We start from the raw sequence: 20,619 nt of genomic DNA on the forward strand, positions 1-20,619 counted from the left end.
TAGTGTGTGCAGTTTGTGCTCTATAATCATAGATCCAGTGAAGCTGGGTGCCTGGATGGTTCGAGTCACTCCCAGCATCACCACTCTCTGCCCCAATTTAACATGGATGCTGGAGACTAAGAGCCTGGTGGTCTGTGACTTCTGCATGTGTTGACGCTTTTGTTCCGTTCTCCCCACAGGAGATTGATGTGGATGCTGTGGCCTGTGACGGGGTGGTGGTGGCCATTGCCATCTCTGAGCATGTAGAGAATGCTGGCGTGCACTCGGGAGATGCCACGCTGGTGACCCCACCACAGGACATCACTCCTAAGACTCTGGAACGGATCAAGGCCATCGTGCATGCCATTGGGCAGGAGCTGCAGGTTACGGGGCCGTTCAATCTCCAGCTCATTGCCAAGGTAACTGGAACTGGGCAAGAAAGTAGGAAAGCAGCTGGTGAGCCAGATGCGGGTGTGGGTTCAAATCACGGCTCGGTTACAAGCTTTTTGGTTGGCCTTGGGCACCATCTTTGTGGCTGCTTCAGCAACCCACTTATACAATGGCGGGAACAGTGAACCACCCCACGGTTTTACAGGGGTCCCCACGTGGTGCCCTTGGACACCGTGGTGCCGACACCTTTTCTGACACCCAGATGTTTTTAAGAGGAGAGTGGGGCCAAGTAGAGCTTTTTCCCAGCAAGGCTTCTGATTGACTATTGGAGATTTGATTGGCTGGGCAGATTTTTTTTAATGCTGCTTTGGCGGCAGCTGCCTCCCCCCACCCCCAGCACATGGATCTACACTGTATTACTGATGTTAAGCTATGGCAACAGTTTTGTGGCTGGCTCCGCCTCCTGCGGCAGCCATTTTGTTGCTGTGCCCACCGTGCTATGTCAGAATTCCAAATGTGCCCACAGATTGAAAACGGTCAGAGAGCCTTGCAGTATTGTTTTGGATACAGGATGGTAAACTTAGAACTGCTATATTATCAATGTCGGCGGTTGGCTTGCGACCAGGACGGGGAATCTCCTATGCATCCCTGGTCAGTAAAAGCAAGGAGGGCATGGGAGGTGACCCGGCAACCGTGTTTTTCTCTCTGCTCTCTAGCACGACCAGCTGAAGGTGATAGAGTGCAACGTGCGGGTCTCCCGATCCTTCCCCTTTGTGTCTAAGACTCTGGGAGTGGACCTGGTGGCTCTCGCCACACAAGTGATCGTAGGAGAGGAGGTGGAGCCTGTTGGACTCATGGCAGGCACCGGCATTGTTGGCGTCAAGGTGAGCGGCCGAGGTTCAAGCGGTGACTCTGGTGGTGATCTGCCAGAAGGCGACAAAATCCAACGTTCCCTCTTCTTGGAACTGCCGCTGCTTCCCTCTCTCCTTAAGAAGGCTCTACCTCCCGATCTCTGCCTTCTCGCCCAGGTACCCCAGTTCTCGTTCTCGCGGCTGGCGGGGGCCGATGTCGTGCTGGGGGTGGAGATGACCAGCACGGGTGAGGTGGCCTGCTTTGGCGAGAACCGTTGCGAGGCCTACCTCAAAGCCATGCTGAGCACCGGCTTCAAGATCCCCAAGAAGAACATCCTGCTGACCATCGGGAGCTACAAGGTAAGCAGAAAAAGAAGGAGCGGCCACCCTGGGCGCAGAACCCATGGGGGCTGAGTCTTGAGGCTGATCCCATCAGCATCCCAGTTGTTTAAAACCTAACTGTACCCCCCCCCCAAATAAAAATACTTTCAGACAGGAATGGTGAGACAACCCATAAAGTCGCCAAGTATGCAAGGCTAGGTATTAAGCTCAGAAGTACTTGGTCTAACTCTGATAAGGGAAATGGAATGTATAACTGAATGGGTAATATTAATGTAAATATTTAATTTTATTGTAAACATTCGATTCTAACTGATGTTTTTACGTACATATATTGTTATATTTTTATACCTTTTAGTCAAATCTTAATTCGTTTGAATATGGCTGTTACCTCACTAGGTATTCCCAGCAATGTATTAAGAGTTTGAAACTGTTATAAAAAATACTGTTCGCACTTTGTTTGGCCCCTTTAGCTGTGAAGACGTCTTCCAACCATTTTTTAGCCATGGCATCCAAAAACCCTTTTAAAGTGATGTTTTTTATAACATTTCCAAACTCTTGATACATCGCTGGGAATACCTAGTGCGGTAACAGCCCATCTTACAAACAGATATATTGTTAGATTTTACTTTTTTAATCAACGTTAATTTCTTGAATAATTGCTTTGCTAGTCAATGACCGTAATAAATTGAAATTGAATTGAACTGTACCCCCATGTCTTTACAGTCCTACTCATCCTTATTACAAATTTCTTTCTTCTTTACAAGCCATATAATTTCTATTTATTTTTGCCTATAATGAAACTCTCCCAAGTCCTCCTTTAGATCTGATTCTTGGGCTGTAAATAGAAAATCTTGAATACCAACTCCTGCTTTTTGCTGTATTCAGCTCTTTGTAATGGCTTTCTGTTGAATGGCCCATCTTACCTGTTGGCTGGCTTCCAGTGTCTCTGTCCTGCCTTACTTGGCAGAGCCAACGTGGTTAAGAGCAGTGGTTTGGAGCGGTGGACTCTGATCTGGAGAACCAGGTTTGATTCCCCACTCCTCCAGATGAGTGGCAGACACTAATCTGGTGAACTGGGTTGGTTTCCCCACTCCTACGCATAAGGCCAGCTGGGTGACCTTGGGCTAGTCACACTCTCTCAGCCTCATCTACCTCACTGGGTGTCTGTTGTGGGGAGGGGAAGGGAAGGTGATTGTAAGCCGGCTTGAGTCTCCCTTAAGTGGTAGAGAAAGTTGGCAAATAAAAACCAACTCTTCTTCTTCCTTGAGCTTTTTCTTCTTCCACCTCTTTTTCAGTGGTTTCTCAGTTGCCCTTTCAAAACAAAATGCTGCACCTCTGCTTGCCGCTTCTCCATTTGTCAATCAGAGTGAAGGTTCTGTGACATCACATTTTAAAGGGCATTTCATTTTAAAGGTGACACAAGCTGAGTTGGGTTGCAGACACTTGAGATAATTGGATTTAGAATTCAAACCAACTTTGATGACCTGTGGAAAACCGAAGGCAGAGATGTTCTGCCAGGCATATGGTTGAGGCAGCAACAGTTTGCAGATCAACTAGCCTCCCTCCTCTCTCCCCTCCCTTTCCTCTCCCCTTCTTCTCTTTACCTCCCTTCCCTCCCCTTTTCTCTCGTTGCCCCCCTTTTCTTTGGTTTCTTCTTGTCTCAACTCCTTGGAGGACATGCAACATCCTGGGCCATTATTGGTCACCTACATACGACTAGTTATAAACCACCTCACCATTAGGAATAATCAGTATTAAATTCAGTAGGTAGGAAATGAAAATGCCATCTTTTAACTTGAGTCAGTGATTATAGTTTTATTCTATGTTTTAACATATATATTGTATTTCGTATGTATATTTGCTGGAAGCCGCCCTGAGCCCGACTTGGTTGGGAAAGGGTGGGGTATACATTAAATAAAATAAAAATGAATAAATAAATAAGACAAGAGCAGGTTTGGGGACAGGAAGGGATGAGGGGAGATGAAGGTTCATGAGGAGACTTCAGAGGATGTAAGGAAGGAGGGGAGTTTAAGAGCATAGATTCCCTGCGGTGTGTTCTCAGGAAGCAAACACAACTGCAATGGAAGGGGTGTCCCACTTTCCCCCCCTTCGTACCTTTTCCAGAACAAGAGTGAGCTCCTGCCCACAGTGCGCACCCTGGAGAGCCTGGGCTACAACCTGTATGCCAGCCTGGGCACTGCTGACTTCTACACGGAGCATGGCATCAAGGTGGGTATAGATAGGCAAGCAGGGTCCTGCCCTGGGGAGGCTCCATTCTGGAATGAATGGAAGTTAAGGGGCGCTCACGCTGGACGTCATGGCTGCTTTGAGTTAGTCATGGTTTTGGGAAAGGTGGAGGCAGTGGCAGGGATGCAGGACAACTGAGAGAATGTTCCTTTGTTTAGTGTATTTCTTGTCCTACTCCCCTCCCCCCTGGTATGGGAGACATAAGGCAGCTTAGGGAACATACCACAAAAGAAGGGGGGGAAATCCCAACCAAAAAAGATAGGGTAAACCAAAAAAAGATTGAGAGCACAAAGAAAAAAGTTGGGTGATACCCTATATAAATTAACAAATTCAATTAGGTGCACAAAACATGACACCAGTAATTTAATGTATAAACAGATACAAACAGGAAACAATTGTGCACATACAATTAAATAACACACACTGCCAAATACGATACAACAGAATGCCAAACACGTTTTCGCATATGTTTTGGTGGAATTTGATCCATCTAGTTTGTAGGAGCAGACACCTTTTCTATCACTTGGAATCTTAATTTTTTGTCTGTATGTGTTAGAGCTACATTACCAGGATTCTTGTAATGTGAAAAGCTTCTTTATTAACTCCTTGGTGAACTGTAATTGAAGGGGAGTGTTTTATGCCATCAAACATCTATGCAACCTAATGTATATAGATATGACGTCCAGGGCAGTCAAAACAAGACTTTCGGACCAAAGGAGCCGCATTCAGCTGGGAAGATTCCACGTTCCTTTAGTGAAACATTTCTTGACCCTGAAAAATACGGACAAACAATTAAAATTCTGGGTGCGGGAAACAGTGTCTGCTCCTACACTCTAGCTGGATCATATTCTACAAAAAGGAAAACATTTTTGATCTTTACGAATTTTGGTGCCTCAAGGTTGGACTGAGGAAACTTTTGGTGGTGAGAAAGTTTGTTTTGCATGCTTAAATTGGTTTTTGGCTGTGGGGTTTGCTTTAAGAGCTTGTTAATGAGTCACGGAGGGAGGATTTGTTTAATGGTTTCTCCCAGGTGCAGCCTGTATAGTTTTGGATTGAGGAATTGTATTTATCTTGTGGTGGTTATGATGCATCTTGAGCTATTTGAAGTTAGCACAGCGAGACACTCATACACATATATTGCTGTTATTTGGACAAGGTGAGATAGGTATATATGTGTGGGTATATATCTAAGTTGGTATATATATATATATATATATATATATATATATGTGTGTGTGTGTGTGTGTGTGTGTGTTTATTTGTATTTGAGATTCTAGTTACTCATCATTTAGAGATATCCAGTTGTAGAAAGATTTTAAAAATGATTTTATGTAGGGAATATTTAATTCACTCCATGAATGTATTTGTTCTATTTTTTAAAAGTTCTTATTGTTTTTTAATTTATGGTTTTAATGTGCGTGTTTTTTGCAGGAAATTAATTTGGTTGTCTTGCTGGTTCTTATGACTGGTTATGACTTTTATGGTGTGAGTTACATATGATTCTGCTAATTATGGTTGTAAGGCACTGATGAAGGCTTTGTGCCAAAACGCGTTTGGCACTTTGTTGTATTGTATTTGGCAGTGTGTGTTATTTTGTTGGATGTGCACAACTGTTTCCAGTTTTGGGCTTGTTTATACATCAAGTTACTGGTGTTACGTTTTGTGCACATAATGGGATTGGTACATTTCTATAGTGCATCATCCTACTTTTTTCTTTATGTTCTCAACATTTTTTTTAGTTGAGGAAAAATACCAGTATCATTTAGATAAGCAAACAAGTTAAATAAAATGAAATATAAACAAACAAGAACACCAAAAGGTATGCCAAACATCCTGGGCTGGGTTGAGGTCACTAAGGAGGTCCCTCAGAGGAACCAGATGCGATCCAGGATGTATTATACTCTTTCCCCCCTCACATACACCCCCCATTCTATAATTCTGTAATATGTTGTATTGCTTTTTTGATGTATATATTATGCAGGCCTTTTTGCATTGCTTTCTGTAATCTGCCTTCAGTCTCAGTGAGAGATGGATAGGGTTGCCAGGTCCCTCTTCGCCACTGGCAGGAGGTTTTTTGAGGGCGGAGCCTGAGGAAGGCGGGGTTTGGGGAGGGACTTCAATGCCATAGAGTCCAATTGCCAAAGTGGCCATTTTCTCCAGGCGAACTGCTCTCTATCGGCTGGAGATCAGTTGTAATAGCAGGAGATCTCCAGCTAGTACCTGGAGGTTGGCAACCCTAGAGATGGAGTAGGTAAATAATAAATTGCCAGTTGTTCCTGGCCACACGCAAGCTTCAAATATCTGCAGCAGGAAGGAAACAAGCCCAATCTAGAATGGCTGGCAGCCATCTTCCAACAACCCCCCCTGCTTACTGAATGAAACAGTCTCCAGTAGGGTTGCCAGTTCCCTCTTCGCCATCGGCGGGTGATTTTTGGGGCGGAGCCTGAGGAGGGTAAGGTTTGGGGAGGGACTTCAATGATCTCCTGCTACTACCTGGCAGTTGGCAACCCTAGTCTCCAGCCATGCCCAGGCTTCAGGTATCCACATTATTCAGAGAGATTCAGGCATAAGGGAGAGAATGAGAGTGGTTTTCAAAGCCATGTTGATATAAGGACTTCAGGCTGGTTTGGAAGGAGCTTGGGCCTGCAGTTAGGATACTTCAGTGAACAGACAGAGAGAGAGAAAGAGATTCATTCCCCCTCCTTGCCCTACTTCCTCCCTTTTTCTTTCAGCCACCCTGATTCCTGGGCCTTCTCCCAGAAGTGCACAGTCCCTCAGGCCTAGTGGGTACTGCTTTTGTGCCCCTCTACTTGTCTTCTGCCTTCCTCACAATATTTTGGCCTGCAGATAATCCGTGTGGACAGTATAGGAAAAGCTTCTTGCTGAGGGACATGAGGCACACTGACCAAGATACGAGTCCAATAGCACCTTGAAAGACTAACAAGATTTTCAAGGATATAAGCTTTTGAGAGTGAAAGCTCTATTTGTCAGTTAAAAAGAGCGTTGATTCTCGAAAGCTTATACCCTGATAAATCTTTAGAGTTGCCAGCTCCAGGTTTGGGAAATACCTGGAGATTTTTGGGGCAGAGCCTGAGGAGGGCAAGGTTTGGGGAGGTGAGGGACTTCAACGCCACAGAGTCTAATTGCCAAAGCAGCCATTTTCTCCAGGAGAACTGATCTCTTATCAGCTGGAGGCCAGTTGTAATAGTAGATCTCCAGCCACCACCTGGAGGTTGGAAACCCTATAAATCTTGTTGGCCTGTAAGGCTCTACTGGACTTGTATCGTCCTCTTCTAGTGCAAACCAACACTGCTACCCACCTGAAACTGACCAAGATGGCTCCCTCCTTTACAACTACTCTTGCTGATCACTAGCCCGTCACGTCAGCATGCCTGCTGTGCTGATACTGGGTGTTTTGAGTCAGTAGGGGCCCACAGCTTGGGGTCAAGACCAGAGTCCCTGCGGAAGTGGCAGCTAGTGTTGGGTGTGTGATGGTGTTGCTGAAGGCCTTTCTCTTGGGGCAGGTGAAGGCCGTGGACTGGCACTTTGAGGAGGCCGATGGCAGCGAGATACCAGGCAAGGACACCCAGCAGCGCAGCATTTTGGACTACCTGGCTGAGAATCACTTTGACCTGGTGATCAACCTGTCTATGCGCAACTCGGGAGGGCGCCGTCTCTCCTCCTTTGTCACCAAGGGATACCGCACCCGGCGCCTGGCTGTTGACTATTCCGTGCCCCTCATCATCGACATCAAGTGCACCAAGCTCTTTGTTGAGGTGGGGGGGGGGGAGTGACCAAAAGGAGGGGAGGGGGGAAAGCGGACTATAGAGGGTATCCTTTGCTCAGCCTGGACTTCCTAGGGAGATGGGTCTTGGCTTAGTGTTAGAGCATCGGCTTAGCATGCAGACGGTCCCAGGTTCAACCCCTGCCACCGCTAGTTGAAAGGATCAGGTAAGGTGATATGAAAGAACCTGAGACCCTGGACATTTGCCGCCAGTCAGAGTAGTTAATACTGACCTTAGACAAAAGGTTGGTACAGGGTCACCTTCACATGACGCAGTTCTGCCTGTGAGATTTTAGTCCTTTCTCCATTCTGCACAGGCATTGGGCCAGATTGGGGGACCTCCTCCATTGAAGATGCATGTGGACTGCATGACCTCACAGAAGCTCATCCGCTTGCCTGGTAGGTCCAGAGTTGGGATGGCCTGGAGCTTCTGTCTGGAGGGAGTTTACTGAGGGGAGAGGGGATTGGTGTGTGTGTGTGGGGGGGAGTCCATATCCAGGAACACCTTGGGCCAGTCATATGCTCTCAACTGCCCTACCTCACAGGGTTGTTGTGAGGATAAATTGGGGAGAGGGAGACTGTTGTAAGGCACTTGGGGTCCCCCATTGGGGGAGATCAAGTGGGGTATAAATGAAGTAAAATAAAACCAACGTGTCATGTGAGGCGTGAATGTGACATCTGAGGCTTTCCCTTATAAGCCTTACAGGTAAAGGTAAAGGTCCCCTGTGCAAGCACTGGGTCATTCCTGACTCATGGGGTGACATCACATCCTGACGTTTCCAAGCCAGACTTTGTTTGCGGGGTGGTTTGCCAGTGCCTTCCCCAGTCATCTTCCCTTTACCCCCAGCAAGCTGGGTCCTCATTTCACTGACCTTGGAAGGATGGAAGGCCGAGTCAGCCTTGAGCCGGCTACCTGAAACCAACTTCCGTCGGGATCGAACTCAGGTCGTGAGCAGAGCTTTTGACTGCAGTACTGCAGCTTAACACTCTGCTCCACGGGGCTCCTTACAAGTACACCCCAAAATATGTGTAAGAGGTCTCGAAGTGCCTTTTTCCTGTAGTTCTGCACCTACCACAGTAGAGCCTAAGAATAATAGGAAAACAAGATGATTCCACCGCACCTCCTTCAAGGTCATTGTTGTTTCCCTCTTCCAGGACTGATCGATGTTCACGTGCATTTGCGTGAGCCAGGGGCTTCCCACAAAGAAGACTTTGCTTCTGGCACAGCTGCTGCTCTGGCCGGAGGCATCACCATGGTGTGCGCCATGCCCAACACCACTCCTGCTGTCATCGATGCTGGATCCTTTGTCCTGGTGCAGAAGGTAAATGCTGGCCAGGCTCATGGATGGAGGTAGGACAGTGGATCCTGGCAGAACAGATGAGACATTTTCAGAGGGCATGCACACAGCGTACCCAGTTCAGAACGGGCATGTATGAGGAAGACCCTTGGTCTGCATTAGGCAATAACCAGGGTGGTGTAAAGTTGCTGCATCAAAACGCAAAGGCCATGCGTTAAGAGGGTCATACTAGCATTTGGGAGACCCAGTCTGCCATGGAAGCTGACCTGGTGACTTTGGGACAGTTTCTCTGTCAGCTTAACCTACCTCACAAGGTGGTGGTTGTGAGGATAAAATGGAGGGAAGGAGAATGATGCTGTAGGCAGCTTAGGGTCCCTATTGGAAGGAAAGGAAGGCAGAGTATAAATAAACAAAATAATCCCAACGAGGGTTATTTTACTGAAGGGGATCAATCCTGAAAACAACAGGGGTGGTGCTGTGACTGGACGAGGGGGAAATTGGGCTTTATTTTTTACAGTTTGGGGGCCTAGTTTACAGTGTGAGAGTGTTCAATGATTGCAAGCACAATGGATTCTGTGATCCTAATATAAAATGGATGAGTTTACAGGTTTGTAGGGGAGACACTGGAATCATCTCAGGAGTCTTTGGCAGTTCTGAATGGGATAAGAGTAGCCCTAGCATGGTGAAAAAGGAAGCAGGTTTGGGATTGGGTTTGGGGAGGGGCTGCGGTTCAGGGGTAGAGCATCTGCTTGGCATGCAGAAGGTCCCAGGTTCAATCCCCGGCATCTCCAGTTAAAGAACCAGGTAAGTAGGTGATATGAAAAACCTCCACCTGAGACCCTGGAGAGCCGCTGTCTGTCTTGAGTAGACAATACTGACTTTGATGGACCAAGGTTCTGATTCAGTAGAAGGCAGCTTCATGTGTTTACGCAACCGTTTCTTTCCCAGTTGGCAGAGGCAGGGGCCCGCTGTGATTTCGCCCTGTATGTGGGAGCCTCTTCCGACAACGCCGGCTCTCTGGGATCTGTTGCTGGGCTCAGTGCTGGCCTCAAGATGTATCTGAATGACACCTTCTCTGACCTCAAGATGGATAATGTCTCCTTGTGGATGGAGGTGGGTCTGTGGCGGGGGGGGGGAGGGCTTGTTGTGCCAGCATGGGTTTTGCATTGCCTCTTTCGTTTGTTCTGGAATCCTGATGTGGGGTATTCAGTACTCTACTGGACTGATTGCCCATCCACGAGGGAAGTCTTGTGTTTATTTCAGCCCGTGTCACCCCTTGTCTCATATGGCCTTTTTCTTCTTGCTCCCCCATGACATCGATCCCTATTCCACCTCTTTTTCTGCTCTTCCCTACCCCTCCCCAACCCGTCCAGCATTTTGAGAAATGGCCCAAGCACCTTCCAGTTGTGGCCCACGCTGAGAAACAAACCGTGGCCGCTATCCTAATGGTAGCCCAGCTGTACCAGCGCCCTGTCCATATCTGCCACGTGGCCCGCAAGGAGGAGGTAAGTGGTTTTCATGTGGGTGGGGATTCTTTTTTAAAAAAACAGTTGAGGGGTCTTTGTGACCTAGTGTGGTAGGGAAGGTGGAAGCATTGGACCCTGGGAAATCTTGTGGTGAAATCCCAGTGGCCAGCCTTGGGAAAGAGTCCTCCCTTCCTGGGGAGGGGCTGTGTTTCAGGGCCAGAGCATTTGCTTTGCATGTGGAGGGCCCCAGGTTCAGCCTTCAGCATCACCAGTTAACAGGTTTCAGGCAGCAGGTGATGCAAAAGACCTTTGCTGGAGGCCCTGGAGAGCCGTTGCCAGTTAGAATAGACAGTACTGCCTATGGTAGACCAGTGGTCTGACTCAGTATACGGCAGCTTTGTGCATGTGTGAATCTTGTCCCATGTGCTTTGTCTGTTCCTCCACCTATAAAACAAAATTGGGCTTGCAGGAGGATGAATGAGATCAGGCTTGCAATGCATATTTATTTATTTATTTATATTTACTTCATTTACTTGAGGGAAGCTGTACAGAAATGACTCCTTAAAAATGCCAGAAGGCTGATCCTGTGTGTGCACTTACATGCGCGGAGGAACAGCGACTATTAACCTAGACCTCCATCTTTGTTTTTCTTCCATAGATCTTGATCATCAAGGCCGCAAAGCAGAAGGGCATTGAGGTGACATGTGAGGTGGCCCCTCACCACCTCTTCCTGTGCCAGGAGGACCTGGGGCGCATTGGGGAAGGCCGGGGTCAGGTACGGCCCATGCTAGGCACCCGCGAGGACATGGAAGCACTCTGGGACAACCTGGACACCATTGACTGTTTTGCCACAGACCATGGTAACGTGTGGGGCTGGGCCAGGGTCAAAGAGCAGTTGGGATGTCTTACCGTCCTCCTTACGTTTCAGCGGGTAGTAGTGATTTGCTGGGTCTCTCAAGCTGTGAGGTTCTGCTGTGTGTGTATATATGTGTGTGTGTGTGCATGCATGTATGAGTGCAGAGTGGCGCAAAGGGCCTGTCATGCTCAGTACTCATAGCAAAGAGGGGAAGAGGAGCTGTAATGAGGACACCTTTTCTGCCACGTGTCTCTTCTCTCCTCCCTCCTAGCTCCACACACACTAGAGGAGAAGCTTGGGAAGGACCCTCCCCCTGGCTTCCCGGGACTGGAAACCATGCTGCCGCTCCTGCTGACAGCTGTGTCTGAGGGGCGCCTCACTGTGGAAGATATTGTCAAGCGCCTCTATGAGAACCCCCGGCGCATCTTTGGGCTGCCTATGCAGGATGACACCTACATTGAGGTATATTGTCTGAGGCCTACATGGAGGTATAGGGCCTGAGAAGGCCTACATGGAGGTATAGGGCCTGAGTAGGCCTGAAGCCTACACTGAGGAGCTGCCTTATGGAACTCTGATGGAAAGAGCAGGACTTGGAAATGGCACTCAGGAGTGATCTTACAGCCACAGCATCTCTGGCTTCTTTCTCTTGCACACTTTTTGTTGCCTGAGCATCCAGAAGACCCTGCTACCATGGGGGCCACATGCCAAAGGGCATGGCTGCACTCTGCAGTTGCACAAGCTGCTCAGTGAAGCTCTGGCAGCCCACCTGCCCACGCCTCCTTGCCGGTGTCTGCAGCCCTTGATTAAACTGTTCCTCCTGGCAGGTGGATCTGGAGCAGGAGTGGCTGCTGCCCACCTACACGACCTTCAGCAAGTCCCGGTGGACGCCATTTGAAGGGATGCGGGTGAAGGGGACTGTCCGGCGTGTCATCTTGCGTGGAGAGGTGGCCTACATCGATGGACAGGTTAGAGGAGATGCTAGAGAAAGGGACAGAGGGAGAGCAACGTTGGTCTCCAGGGAGGGACTGATGCTGCTGTCTTGGAAGGTTCTAGAGGCAGGTTGTGGCACCAGACAGGCTGGCAAAATTGCCTGCTGTGATCATTTTTGTGTGCTGCAGGTCCTCGTACCCCCAGGCTATGGGCAGGATGTGCGAAAATGGCCAACGGGCGCGGTGGTTCCGCATCCAGCTTCAACCAAGGAGATCCTGAAGGTAAGTGCTGGTGCCATACCCAGATTGCTCTCTCAGGGTGTGGTGAGGACCTGTGCCCCCGCTCACAACAGCAAGGATGCTTTGTCTGACAGGAGGCAACCCAGCAGTTTCACTAAAGTAAGTGAGCAAGGTGGTGGAGGAAGGCACTTTGGGAGGCAACTGCAGCTGTTAAGGTGTAGGTAGGGTTGCCAGCTCTGGGTTGGGAAACACCTGGAGATTTTGGGGTGGAGCCTGAGGAAGGTGGGGTTTGGAGAGGGGAGGGACTTCAATGTCATAGAGTCCAATTGCCAAAGTGGCCATTTTCTCCAGGTGAACTGATCTCTATCGGCTAAAGATCAGTTTTAATAGTGGGAGATCTCCAGCCGCCACCTGGAGGTTGGCAACCCTAGGTGTAAGAGTGGGTGCTCCTCCCCTTCCTGTTTCCCATTAACTCCTCCTTTCTTTCAGACGCCCGAGCGCCCTCGCCCCACTGTGCAAGCGGAGGCCTTGCGCAGCCGAGCATCAAGTCCCCGCCGAGCAGGCCCAGTGGGAGACGCACGCTTCCATCTGCCGCCCCGCATCCACCGTGCCTCAGACCCTGGGCTACCAGGTGAGGTTTGAAATGAGCATGCAGTTTGGGGCAGGCAAAGAGCATTTTGGGAAGGGAGGGTTGGTGGTATTTGCGGCATGCTCTCTTTCTGAGCCCCTAACCTCTCTTAATCTTGTCTCCTTTTTCCAGCTGAAGATCTCAGGGAAAAAGTTGTGAAAAAAGCAACTGAGCCTGGTCAGTTTTTCTTCTGGCTCCTTCTCCCAATTTTGGGCATCATCCAAACTACTTCCTTTCTTGAGAGCCAGCGTGGTGTAGTAGTTAAGTGCGGTGGTTTGGAGCTGTGGACTGTAATCTGGAGAACTGGGTTTGATTCCCCACTCCTCCACATGAGCGGCGGATGCTAATCTGGTGAACTGGGTTGGTTTCCCCACTCCTACACAAGAAGCCAGCTGGGTGACCTTGGGCTAGTCACAGCTCTCTTAGAGCTCTCTCAGCCTCACCTGCCTCACAGGGTGTCTGTTGTGGGGAAGGTACGGTGACAGTAAGCCAGTTTGATTCTTCCTTAAGTGGTGGTGAAAGTCAGTGTATAAAAACCAACTCTTCTTCTTTCCCTCTCCCTTTCGGTTCTGTGATTAGAATAAACCGGCCATGTGGGAAGAAGTCGCTGTTCTATACCTTGTTTTAATCCAGTTTTGCATAATAGGGATTTGGTTATTTTGGGAGTGTTCTGCCCTTGGTGGGATTGGGGAAGGAAGAGCTAGGAGGAGAGAGGACTGAAACAAAACAGTGTCTGGGTGTTGGGCAGGATTGGGCTCTGTGGGAGGGAGCCCTTGACTTGTGACCGCTGGGTGCAGGCCAGGGTTCAGCCCTGTTTTTCAGGCCAGACATTTTCCTAGAAAATGTACAATCACCTTTTACTAGTATTAGTGTTTTGATTTTGACATAGAAAGCATCCAGCTTATCCAGGCTTAGAGCAAAGGACTTGAAAAGCACCCTGCAGGGTGTGTTGGGGAGGTACCTCATCTGCTGGAAGCACAGAAATGGACAGAGGGGAGGGGCTCTGGACCCCTGGTAGGCCACTGCCCTGTGGGAAAGGGGAGGGGGAGATGTCTGCGCCCACACCCACATCTTCTGATGGGGCTGTTCTTTTCTCACGCAGACCTGGCCATGATCCAAGATGGCCCGCTGTACCTGGCAGGCCCCTTGCCCAGGCAGGCGTCCCCCCAGAGCCTGCCGCACCCACAGACCTCACCGCTGCTTCACCCCCTCATCGGGCAGCACGTGCTGTCGGTCAAGCAGTTCACAAAGGACCAGGTACTTGGCATGCCAGCTGTCTGGATATGAGGACCTCCGGGCAGGAAAGGTTATGTTGGCTATACGGGTCCCGCCATTGAATGCCCTCCCTTTTCCTTTGCTGTAGCTGTCGCACCTGTTCAACGTTGCACACAACCTGCGCATGATGGTGCAGAAGGAGCGCAGCATCGACATCCTGAAGGTGAGAAGGGAGCCGAAGGCCAGAGGGTGGGTGAGGTTTGAGAAGCGGGTCTTGGTCTCTCTGGGGGGAGAAAGAAACCACAGTGCTGAATTTGCACATGTCTGCAGGGGAAGGTGATGGCGTCCATGTTCTACGAGGCGAGCACACGTACCAGCAGCTCCTTTGCCGCAGCCATGTACCGCCTGGGTGGCTCGGTGCTCACCTTCTCTGAAGCCACCTCGTCCTGCCAGAAAGGAGAGTCGCTGGCTGACTCGGTCCAGACCATGAGCTGCTACTCGGATGTTCTCGTGCTGAGACACCCGCAGCCTGGTGCTGTGGAGGTGAGGCTGGAGGTGGGGTGTGCATTGGGTAACAAGCTGTGATTTCAGTGGGTAGCCGTGTTAGTCTGCCTGTAGCAATAGAAAAGAGCAAGAGTCCAGAAGCACCTTAAAGACTAACAAAAATTTTGGCAGAGTGTGAGCTTTTGTGAGTCACAGCTCACTTCTTCAAAGAAGTGAGTTGTAACTCACAAAAGCTCATTCCCTGCCAGAAGCTGTGATTCGTTCCCAAGTTTGAATTGATGGACCATTTTTTGGTGTTTTTTTAGCCACCAGAGGCTGCTCTATCAAGTCAACAGGGGGATTTTTGGAGTCATACATATGCTGATGATTCCTAAATCAGTTTCTCCTTTTCTCTTGTGTCAGTGAATTATCTGAACTAGTTTTGGAGGTGGTGGTGATGGGTAGTTGGTAGTACTGCCATGGATTTAACATGTCAGTTTGTTCTGGATGGGATTGTACACCTTACGGAGCAGACGGACGTGCAGTTCTCCTCTGTGACACCATTAGTACACCAAGCATCTTTGGTTGGTGTAGCAGCTATGGCTGTTCTTTGAGAAGCATCTGGCTGTGGTTATCCAAGCACTAATCAGATCCGGACAGTTGCAATATGCTGCACCCGGGGCTTCCTTTGAAGACTGTTTGGAAGCTTCCAATCAGAGCAACATGCCACAGTGAAATTGCTGACCAGCCCAAATTATTGGCAGCACATCTCACCTGTGTCAAAAGAGCTACACTAATTGACTTCCAAGCACAATTGAGAATGCAGATTATTACCTTTAAAGCCCTTAATAGGTCAAGAAACCTGTTTTCAAATAGGGGGGCTGGCACTGTCCTTCAGGACCTCTGGACTGCCTGCCAGTTGAGATCTAAGGTAGAAGCCCTCTTTCATGTGCCCTCTTCCTTGATGTTTAGTGGGAGACCAGTAAGAATAGAACCTGATATGAACACTGATTTTTCTGGTTTTATAATATCTAAGTTTTAAAATGTGATTTTAATGGTAATTTTATCTGTGTAAACTGTCTCAAAAGCATTGCCGTAAAGCAGGGGTCCCCAACATGGTGCCCATGGACACCATGTTGCCTGCTGACACCTTTTCTGACCCACACTGATTGTTTTTAGGAAGTGGGTGGGGCCAGGTGAGGCCACTGGAGATTGGCTATGCAGATTTTTTTAAATTTTGCTTTGACAGCAGCAGCCACCACAACACAAAGATCTTCACAGTATGACCGAAGGTAAGCTGCGGCAGCCATTTTGTGGCTGGCACCGCCTCCTACAGCAGCCATTTTGTGGCTGTGTCTACCATGCTGTGTCAGAATTCCAAAGCTACTCATAGTTTCAAAAGGGTTGGAGACCCCTGCCTTACAGACATCAGTGGTGTGCACACACACAAAATGGGGAATAATATTGCCCTGTCTTGCTTGCTTGTGACAAAAGGCTGCTAAGGGCTCTGCGAATCAAAAGCGAAATAGCAGCCATGCAGAAGAGGCTAACTTTTTCCCCTCTCACCTTTTGTTCTGCCTCCTGGGGCTAACTGTGTCCCTCCCTTGTCTCTCCCCAGCTGGCTGCCAAGCACTGCCGCAAACCTGTGATCAGTGCAGGTGATGGAGTCGGGGAGCATCCCACGCAAGCCCTGCTGGACATCTTCACCATCCGTGAGGAACTGGGCACTGTCAACGGCATGACGGTAAGACTACGGGGGCCATCTGTGAAAGATGGGTTGGGGATCAGGAACGGTGTTCTTGGCCAGCCTAACCTGGCTCCTGATGCTGCAGGAGATTTCAGGGCCTTCCCTGAAATGGATCAGAATGGAGGCTGATGGTGTTCTCCATGGCTCAGGGGCTGTGGCTCAGTGGTAGAGCATCCACTTGGCATGCAGAATGTCTCAGGTTCAATCCCCGGCATCTCCAGTTAAAGGGACTAGGCAAGTAGGTGATGTGGAAGACCTCTGCCTGAGACCCTGGAGAGCTGCTGCTGGTCTGAGTAGACAGTACTGACTTTGATGGACCAAGGGTCGGATTCAGTATAAGGTAGCTTCATGTGTTCACTCGTCATCCTCTCTTTCTCCCCCAGATAACCATGGTGGGTGACCTGAAGCACGGGCGCACGGTCCACTCTTTGGCCTGTCTGCTGACCCAGTACCGTGTTAGCTTGCGCTACGTCACTCCAAGTAACCTGCGCATGCCGTCTGACGTCTTCCATTTTGTGGCCTCTAAAGGGATCAAACAGGTGAGGACAGGGAATGGGGTGGGAGAGTTCACCAGGCAGGCTTTTTTAGTTTCCTCACTGCTAACAAGTTCCTTTTTCCCTTCCGGCCTTAGGAGGAATTTGAGAACATTGAGGAGGCCCTTCCTGATACTGATGTCCTCTACATGACCCGCATCCAGAAGGAGCGCTTTTCCTCCATTCAGGAGTATGAAGCGGTGAGTTAGTAGGCACCGATCAACATTCTTAAATGGCCCCTGTTACAGTAGGAAGGGGGGAATGGTATCTTTCCTTGCTGGGAAACTCCCTTAGAGTTCCCTGGAAAACACACTGGTAACCTGCTGCTACCACTCAGGATCTCCTGAGAACATGTAGAGTGACCTGCAGAGAAGTTACTCTCCAGTGTAGTATAAAGTGAGTGGGTAGAAACCACCTCATCACTATGTAGCACCTTTGCAGTCTAACATACAGGGAAGAGATTCTGAGAAATATCTCAGAGAAATAAATTGTACTATGCGTAGCCAAAAAATGCCTTTTTATAAAGAGTTATTGTAAAAGGGGAGGGGAATGGTGGTTGGACTCAGAAAGGTGGTGGGAAAAGGGCAAAAACAAAATACAGGGAAGGCACGCTGCAACACCAGCACAAAGAGATTCAAATGAAAAGCAATACAGTTGAACTAAATCAGCTAAGCTCACGTTACCTATACTGTAAAAGGTTCCTCAGAGCATGTGCAGAGTACCTTGCAGTAACAGGAAGTTGGAGGGGTCGTTGAATCCTTTGGATTCAATTTCCACTGAAGGCTGAAAACTGAAGACAAGGGAAAATCCCAAACATCCACATATTTATGATCAATGGAATTAGATTGAAGCCAGCCTCTTCTCTAAGAGTGACGAGCTACTTTCTCCAATCCCACACAAATCCCCATCTCTGAAGTCAAAGGCTACTGTTACCAATCAGAGCAGGATAAAATATAGTCCCACCTCCATCAAGCATCTGGTAATCAAGCATCTCTGAACTTCCATGACAAATAGGTGGTCTGGTCCAGATTGTCTTTTTCCCCAAAAGGATTAACTCTGGTAGAATGGTTCAATGTGGAATGGAACTGAATGGGTCATTCTAATGTAAACCCCCAGGGGTCCAAGATCCCAGGCACTCTAGGTGGCACTCTTGCCATAGCAAGCTTTTGAGGTTTCTATCACAGTCCCCAACTTCACTTCAAGGAATGGCTTGCAGAAGACACCTTTGTATTCCTGAATACTGGTTTGGCCCTCTTTTGCCAGCCAGCATTCTGTAAACTGTCAAAATCGATGTTCCAAGTTTAGGGCTTGCAAACTTCAGCAGCCCCAACAGGGGGCATTGTGTGTACAAAGCACGTGCTGTGATGAGTTCCGTCAGCTTTCTACCTCACCTGATTCAGATCTCCCTTTCAATTACCCTGATGTATACTTCTCTGGTATCCACACAAGTCTCTATGGTGTCTACTTGGCAAGTACTCATATTGGTGTGTGGATTGATTCCCCACTTCCCAAGTAGGAGGGACCTTCCTTTGCTGTCAGATGGCAACAGTAAGGTATTCTCGGCAAAACCGTTCTCATCCACCATCAATTCCTACAACCTTGGCTGCTTATTATGGTGCCTGTTGCCTTCTCAAAATGGAGATCTATCTGACTGCATCATGCTGCATACCTATTCTCTCTAGTATCAGAGGAGCATGCCTATTATTTTGGGTGCGGTGGAACACAGGCAGGATGGTGCTGCTGCACTCGTCTTGTTAGTGGCTTCCTACAGGCACCTGGTTGGCCACTGTGTGAACAGACTGCTGGATTTGATGGGCCTTGGTCTGATCCAGCAGGGCCTTTCTTATGTTCTTATGTTAAGAGGCTGCATCCCAAAATGACCGGCCCCTCAGAGACTCGTGTTTTCCTAAACAATTCTACATGAAGCTCCTGCAGTGTGCGCCATGTTCTCAGATGTGCGTAGCCTGGAACAACACAGATCTGACTGGCTGCACTTAGCACATGGTGATTCCTGTCGGCATGCACTTCCTGGGATGGGAGAATATCTGCGTTCACCGAAGTTCTCCCTTTCCATCCACAGTGTTTTGGCCAGTTCATTCTGACCCCGCACATCATGACGAGAGCTAAGAAGAAGATGGTGGTGATGCATCCGATGCCCCGTGTCAATGAGATCAGGTGGGGCTGGGCTGGCCATAGCCTAAGTTCATATGAACATGGATCCCCCAGCTTATCAAATGTGGGGACATATCTTGGCATAGTTCCCCTCTCAGTAAGATCCCCTTGTGGGTGGGGGCAGTTAGCATGCTTATCCTCACAATTTGGGTAGGGGTGCAGGTAGGAAGGTAAATATGGTTTATGTCTCCTCTGAAAGGAGCATTTTCACTTTTCCCTGGCACTTGTAAACATTTTCTTCTGAATCCTGAATCCTGGCATGGGTCAGAAGTCAAGTTCACAGGTGTAGACTCAGGCATACCCTTGTACTACCAAATTTACAGTATGTACCACCAGTCATGGCTGGCCCCTTCTGCCAAATTTTGCCTCTTTTTTTCCTTTATTTTTTGCTACTGGGAACAAGGACAGGTCAGTGGGTTTCCCAAATCATGTCGGAAACCAAGTGCATACGTCACTCTGTCTTTGAATTCATTTCCACTCTCTGCCCACCCTGAACCTCAAAGCTGTCTCTCATTGGTGGTTAGTTAAGCAAAGCGGAGAGAGTATAAAACTGGGGATCTGGAAGACCCAGGTTCGAATCCCCACTCTGCCAGGGAAGCTCACTGGGTGACCTTGGGCCAGTCTCTCTGTCTAACCTACCTGACAGGCTGTTGGTAGGTTAAAATGGAGGCAGGGAGAATGCTGTTGGAAGCTGCTTTGGGCTCCCCCAGGGGAGGAAAGCAGGATATAAATTCCTTCTCCCTCCTGCTTTGGAAACACAGAGCAGAAGAAAGCTTTTTGGTGCACTATCAACTTAAGCAGTCTCCCTAAAACCAGTGTGAGAACTGGATCAAAGAAATTCTATTTATTTATTTTATCTTGCTCCTTGAGTACTCAGCTTTGCTGATTGAGTGGCCTCAGCCAAGTCACCCTTTCTGTTGCACCAACATCCCTGCAAGCTAAAAACACTGTAGAAACTGTCGGAACGTTTTCCACGCGCTGATATTTGGAGGCAGGGTGGCAGCAAGTGACGCTATCTGGTTGTTGACCTTCTGTCCTGACCTCTTTTTCCAGCATGGAGGTGGATTCGGACCCCCGGGCAGCCTACTTCCGGCAGGCAGAGAACGGCATGTACATCCGCATGGCGCTGCTGGCCACGGTGCTTGGCCGGTACTGACAGGTGCCTACACTCCTCTGCGAGGGGCACAAGGGGGCAGCTCTGTTCTCAACTCGCCCACTGGTTGGTGCCATTCTGTTGGGCTTGTGCCAACTTCACTCCACCAAAGACCAAAGTGAGGTGCCAGGTGGGAAGGGGCTTGTTGCCAGCACAGAAGGGAGTGGCGGTAGTACAGGCTCAGGAAGGGAGCAGTCTACTCTCAACCTTCTCCCCCAGCTCTGATCTTCCACTGCCCTGCTTGTGCCAGGCTCCTCAGGCATATTTGGCACGTTTGCCTGTTTTCCGTTTGCCCTTTTGGGCTGA

The 20,619-nt window shown here is 49.0% G+C and overlaps 1 protein-coding gene across 1 annotated transcript in view; it reads left to right on the forward strand.

The window, feature by feature from the left end:
- CAD (carbamoyl-phosphate synthetase 2, aspartate transcarbamylase, and dihydroorotase) overlaps positions 1 to 20,416 on the forward strand; it is a 47,808-nt gene extending 27,392 nt beyond the window's left edge. Inside the window, exons 22-44 of the mRNA XM_056853000.1 lie at positions 180 to 398; positions 1,086 to 1,253; positions 1,398 to 1,580; positions 3,687 to 3,791; positions 7,334 to 7,585; positions 7,911 to 7,992; positions 8,749 to 8,915; positions 9,840 to 10,004; positions 10,265 to 10,396; positions 11,016 to 11,217; positions 11,485 to 11,675; positions 12,038 to 12,178; positions 12,332 to 12,424; positions 12,872 to 13,013; positions 13,143 to 13,187; positions 14,113 to 14,267; positions 14,374 to 14,448; positions 14,556 to 14,768; positions 16,327 to 16,452; positions 16,839 to 16,994; positions 17,087 to 17,188; positions 19,069 to 19,163; positions 20,214 to 20,416. Coding sequence (XP_056708978.1) covers positions 180 to 398; positions 1,086 to 1,253; positions 1,398 to 1,580; positions 3,687 to 3,791; positions 7,334 to 7,585; positions 7,911 to 7,992; positions 8,749 to 8,915; positions 9,840 to 10,004; positions 10,265 to 10,396; positions 11,016 to 11,217; positions 11,485 to 11,675; positions 12,038 to 12,178; positions 12,332 to 12,424; positions 12,872 to 13,013; positions 13,143 to 13,187; positions 14,113 to 14,267; positions 14,374 to 14,448; positions 14,556 to 14,768; positions 16,327 to 16,452; positions 16,839 to 16,994; positions 17,087 to 17,188; positions 19,069 to 19,163; positions 20,214 to 20,316 — 3,312 coding nt within the window. The 3' untranslated portion in view covers positions 20,317 to 20,416. The remainder of the gene's footprint in view (positions 1 to 179; positions 399 to 1,085; positions 1,254 to 1,397; positions 1,581 to 3,686; positions 3,792 to 7,333; positions 7,586 to 7,910; positions 7,993 to 8,748; positions 8,916 to 9,839; positions 10,005 to 10,264; positions 10,397 to 11,015; positions 11,218 to 11,484; positions 11,676 to 12,037; positions 12,179 to 12,331; positions 12,425 to 12,871; positions 13,014 to 13,142; positions 13,188 to 14,112; positions 14,268 to 14,373; positions 14,449 to 14,555; positions 14,769 to 16,326; positions 16,453 to 16,838; positions 16,995 to 17,086; positions 17,189 to 19,068; positions 19,164 to 20,213) is intronic.
- Positions 20,417 to 20,619: the final 203 nt, after the last annotated feature.

This window comes from Euleptes europaea, chromosome 7, assembly GCF_029931775.1.
Source record: "Euleptes europaea isolate rEulEur1 chromosome 7, rEulEur1.hap1, whole genome shotgun sequence".
NCBI lineage: Eukaryota > Metazoa > Chordata > Lepidosauria > Squamata > Sphaerodactylidae > Euleptes > Euleptes europaea.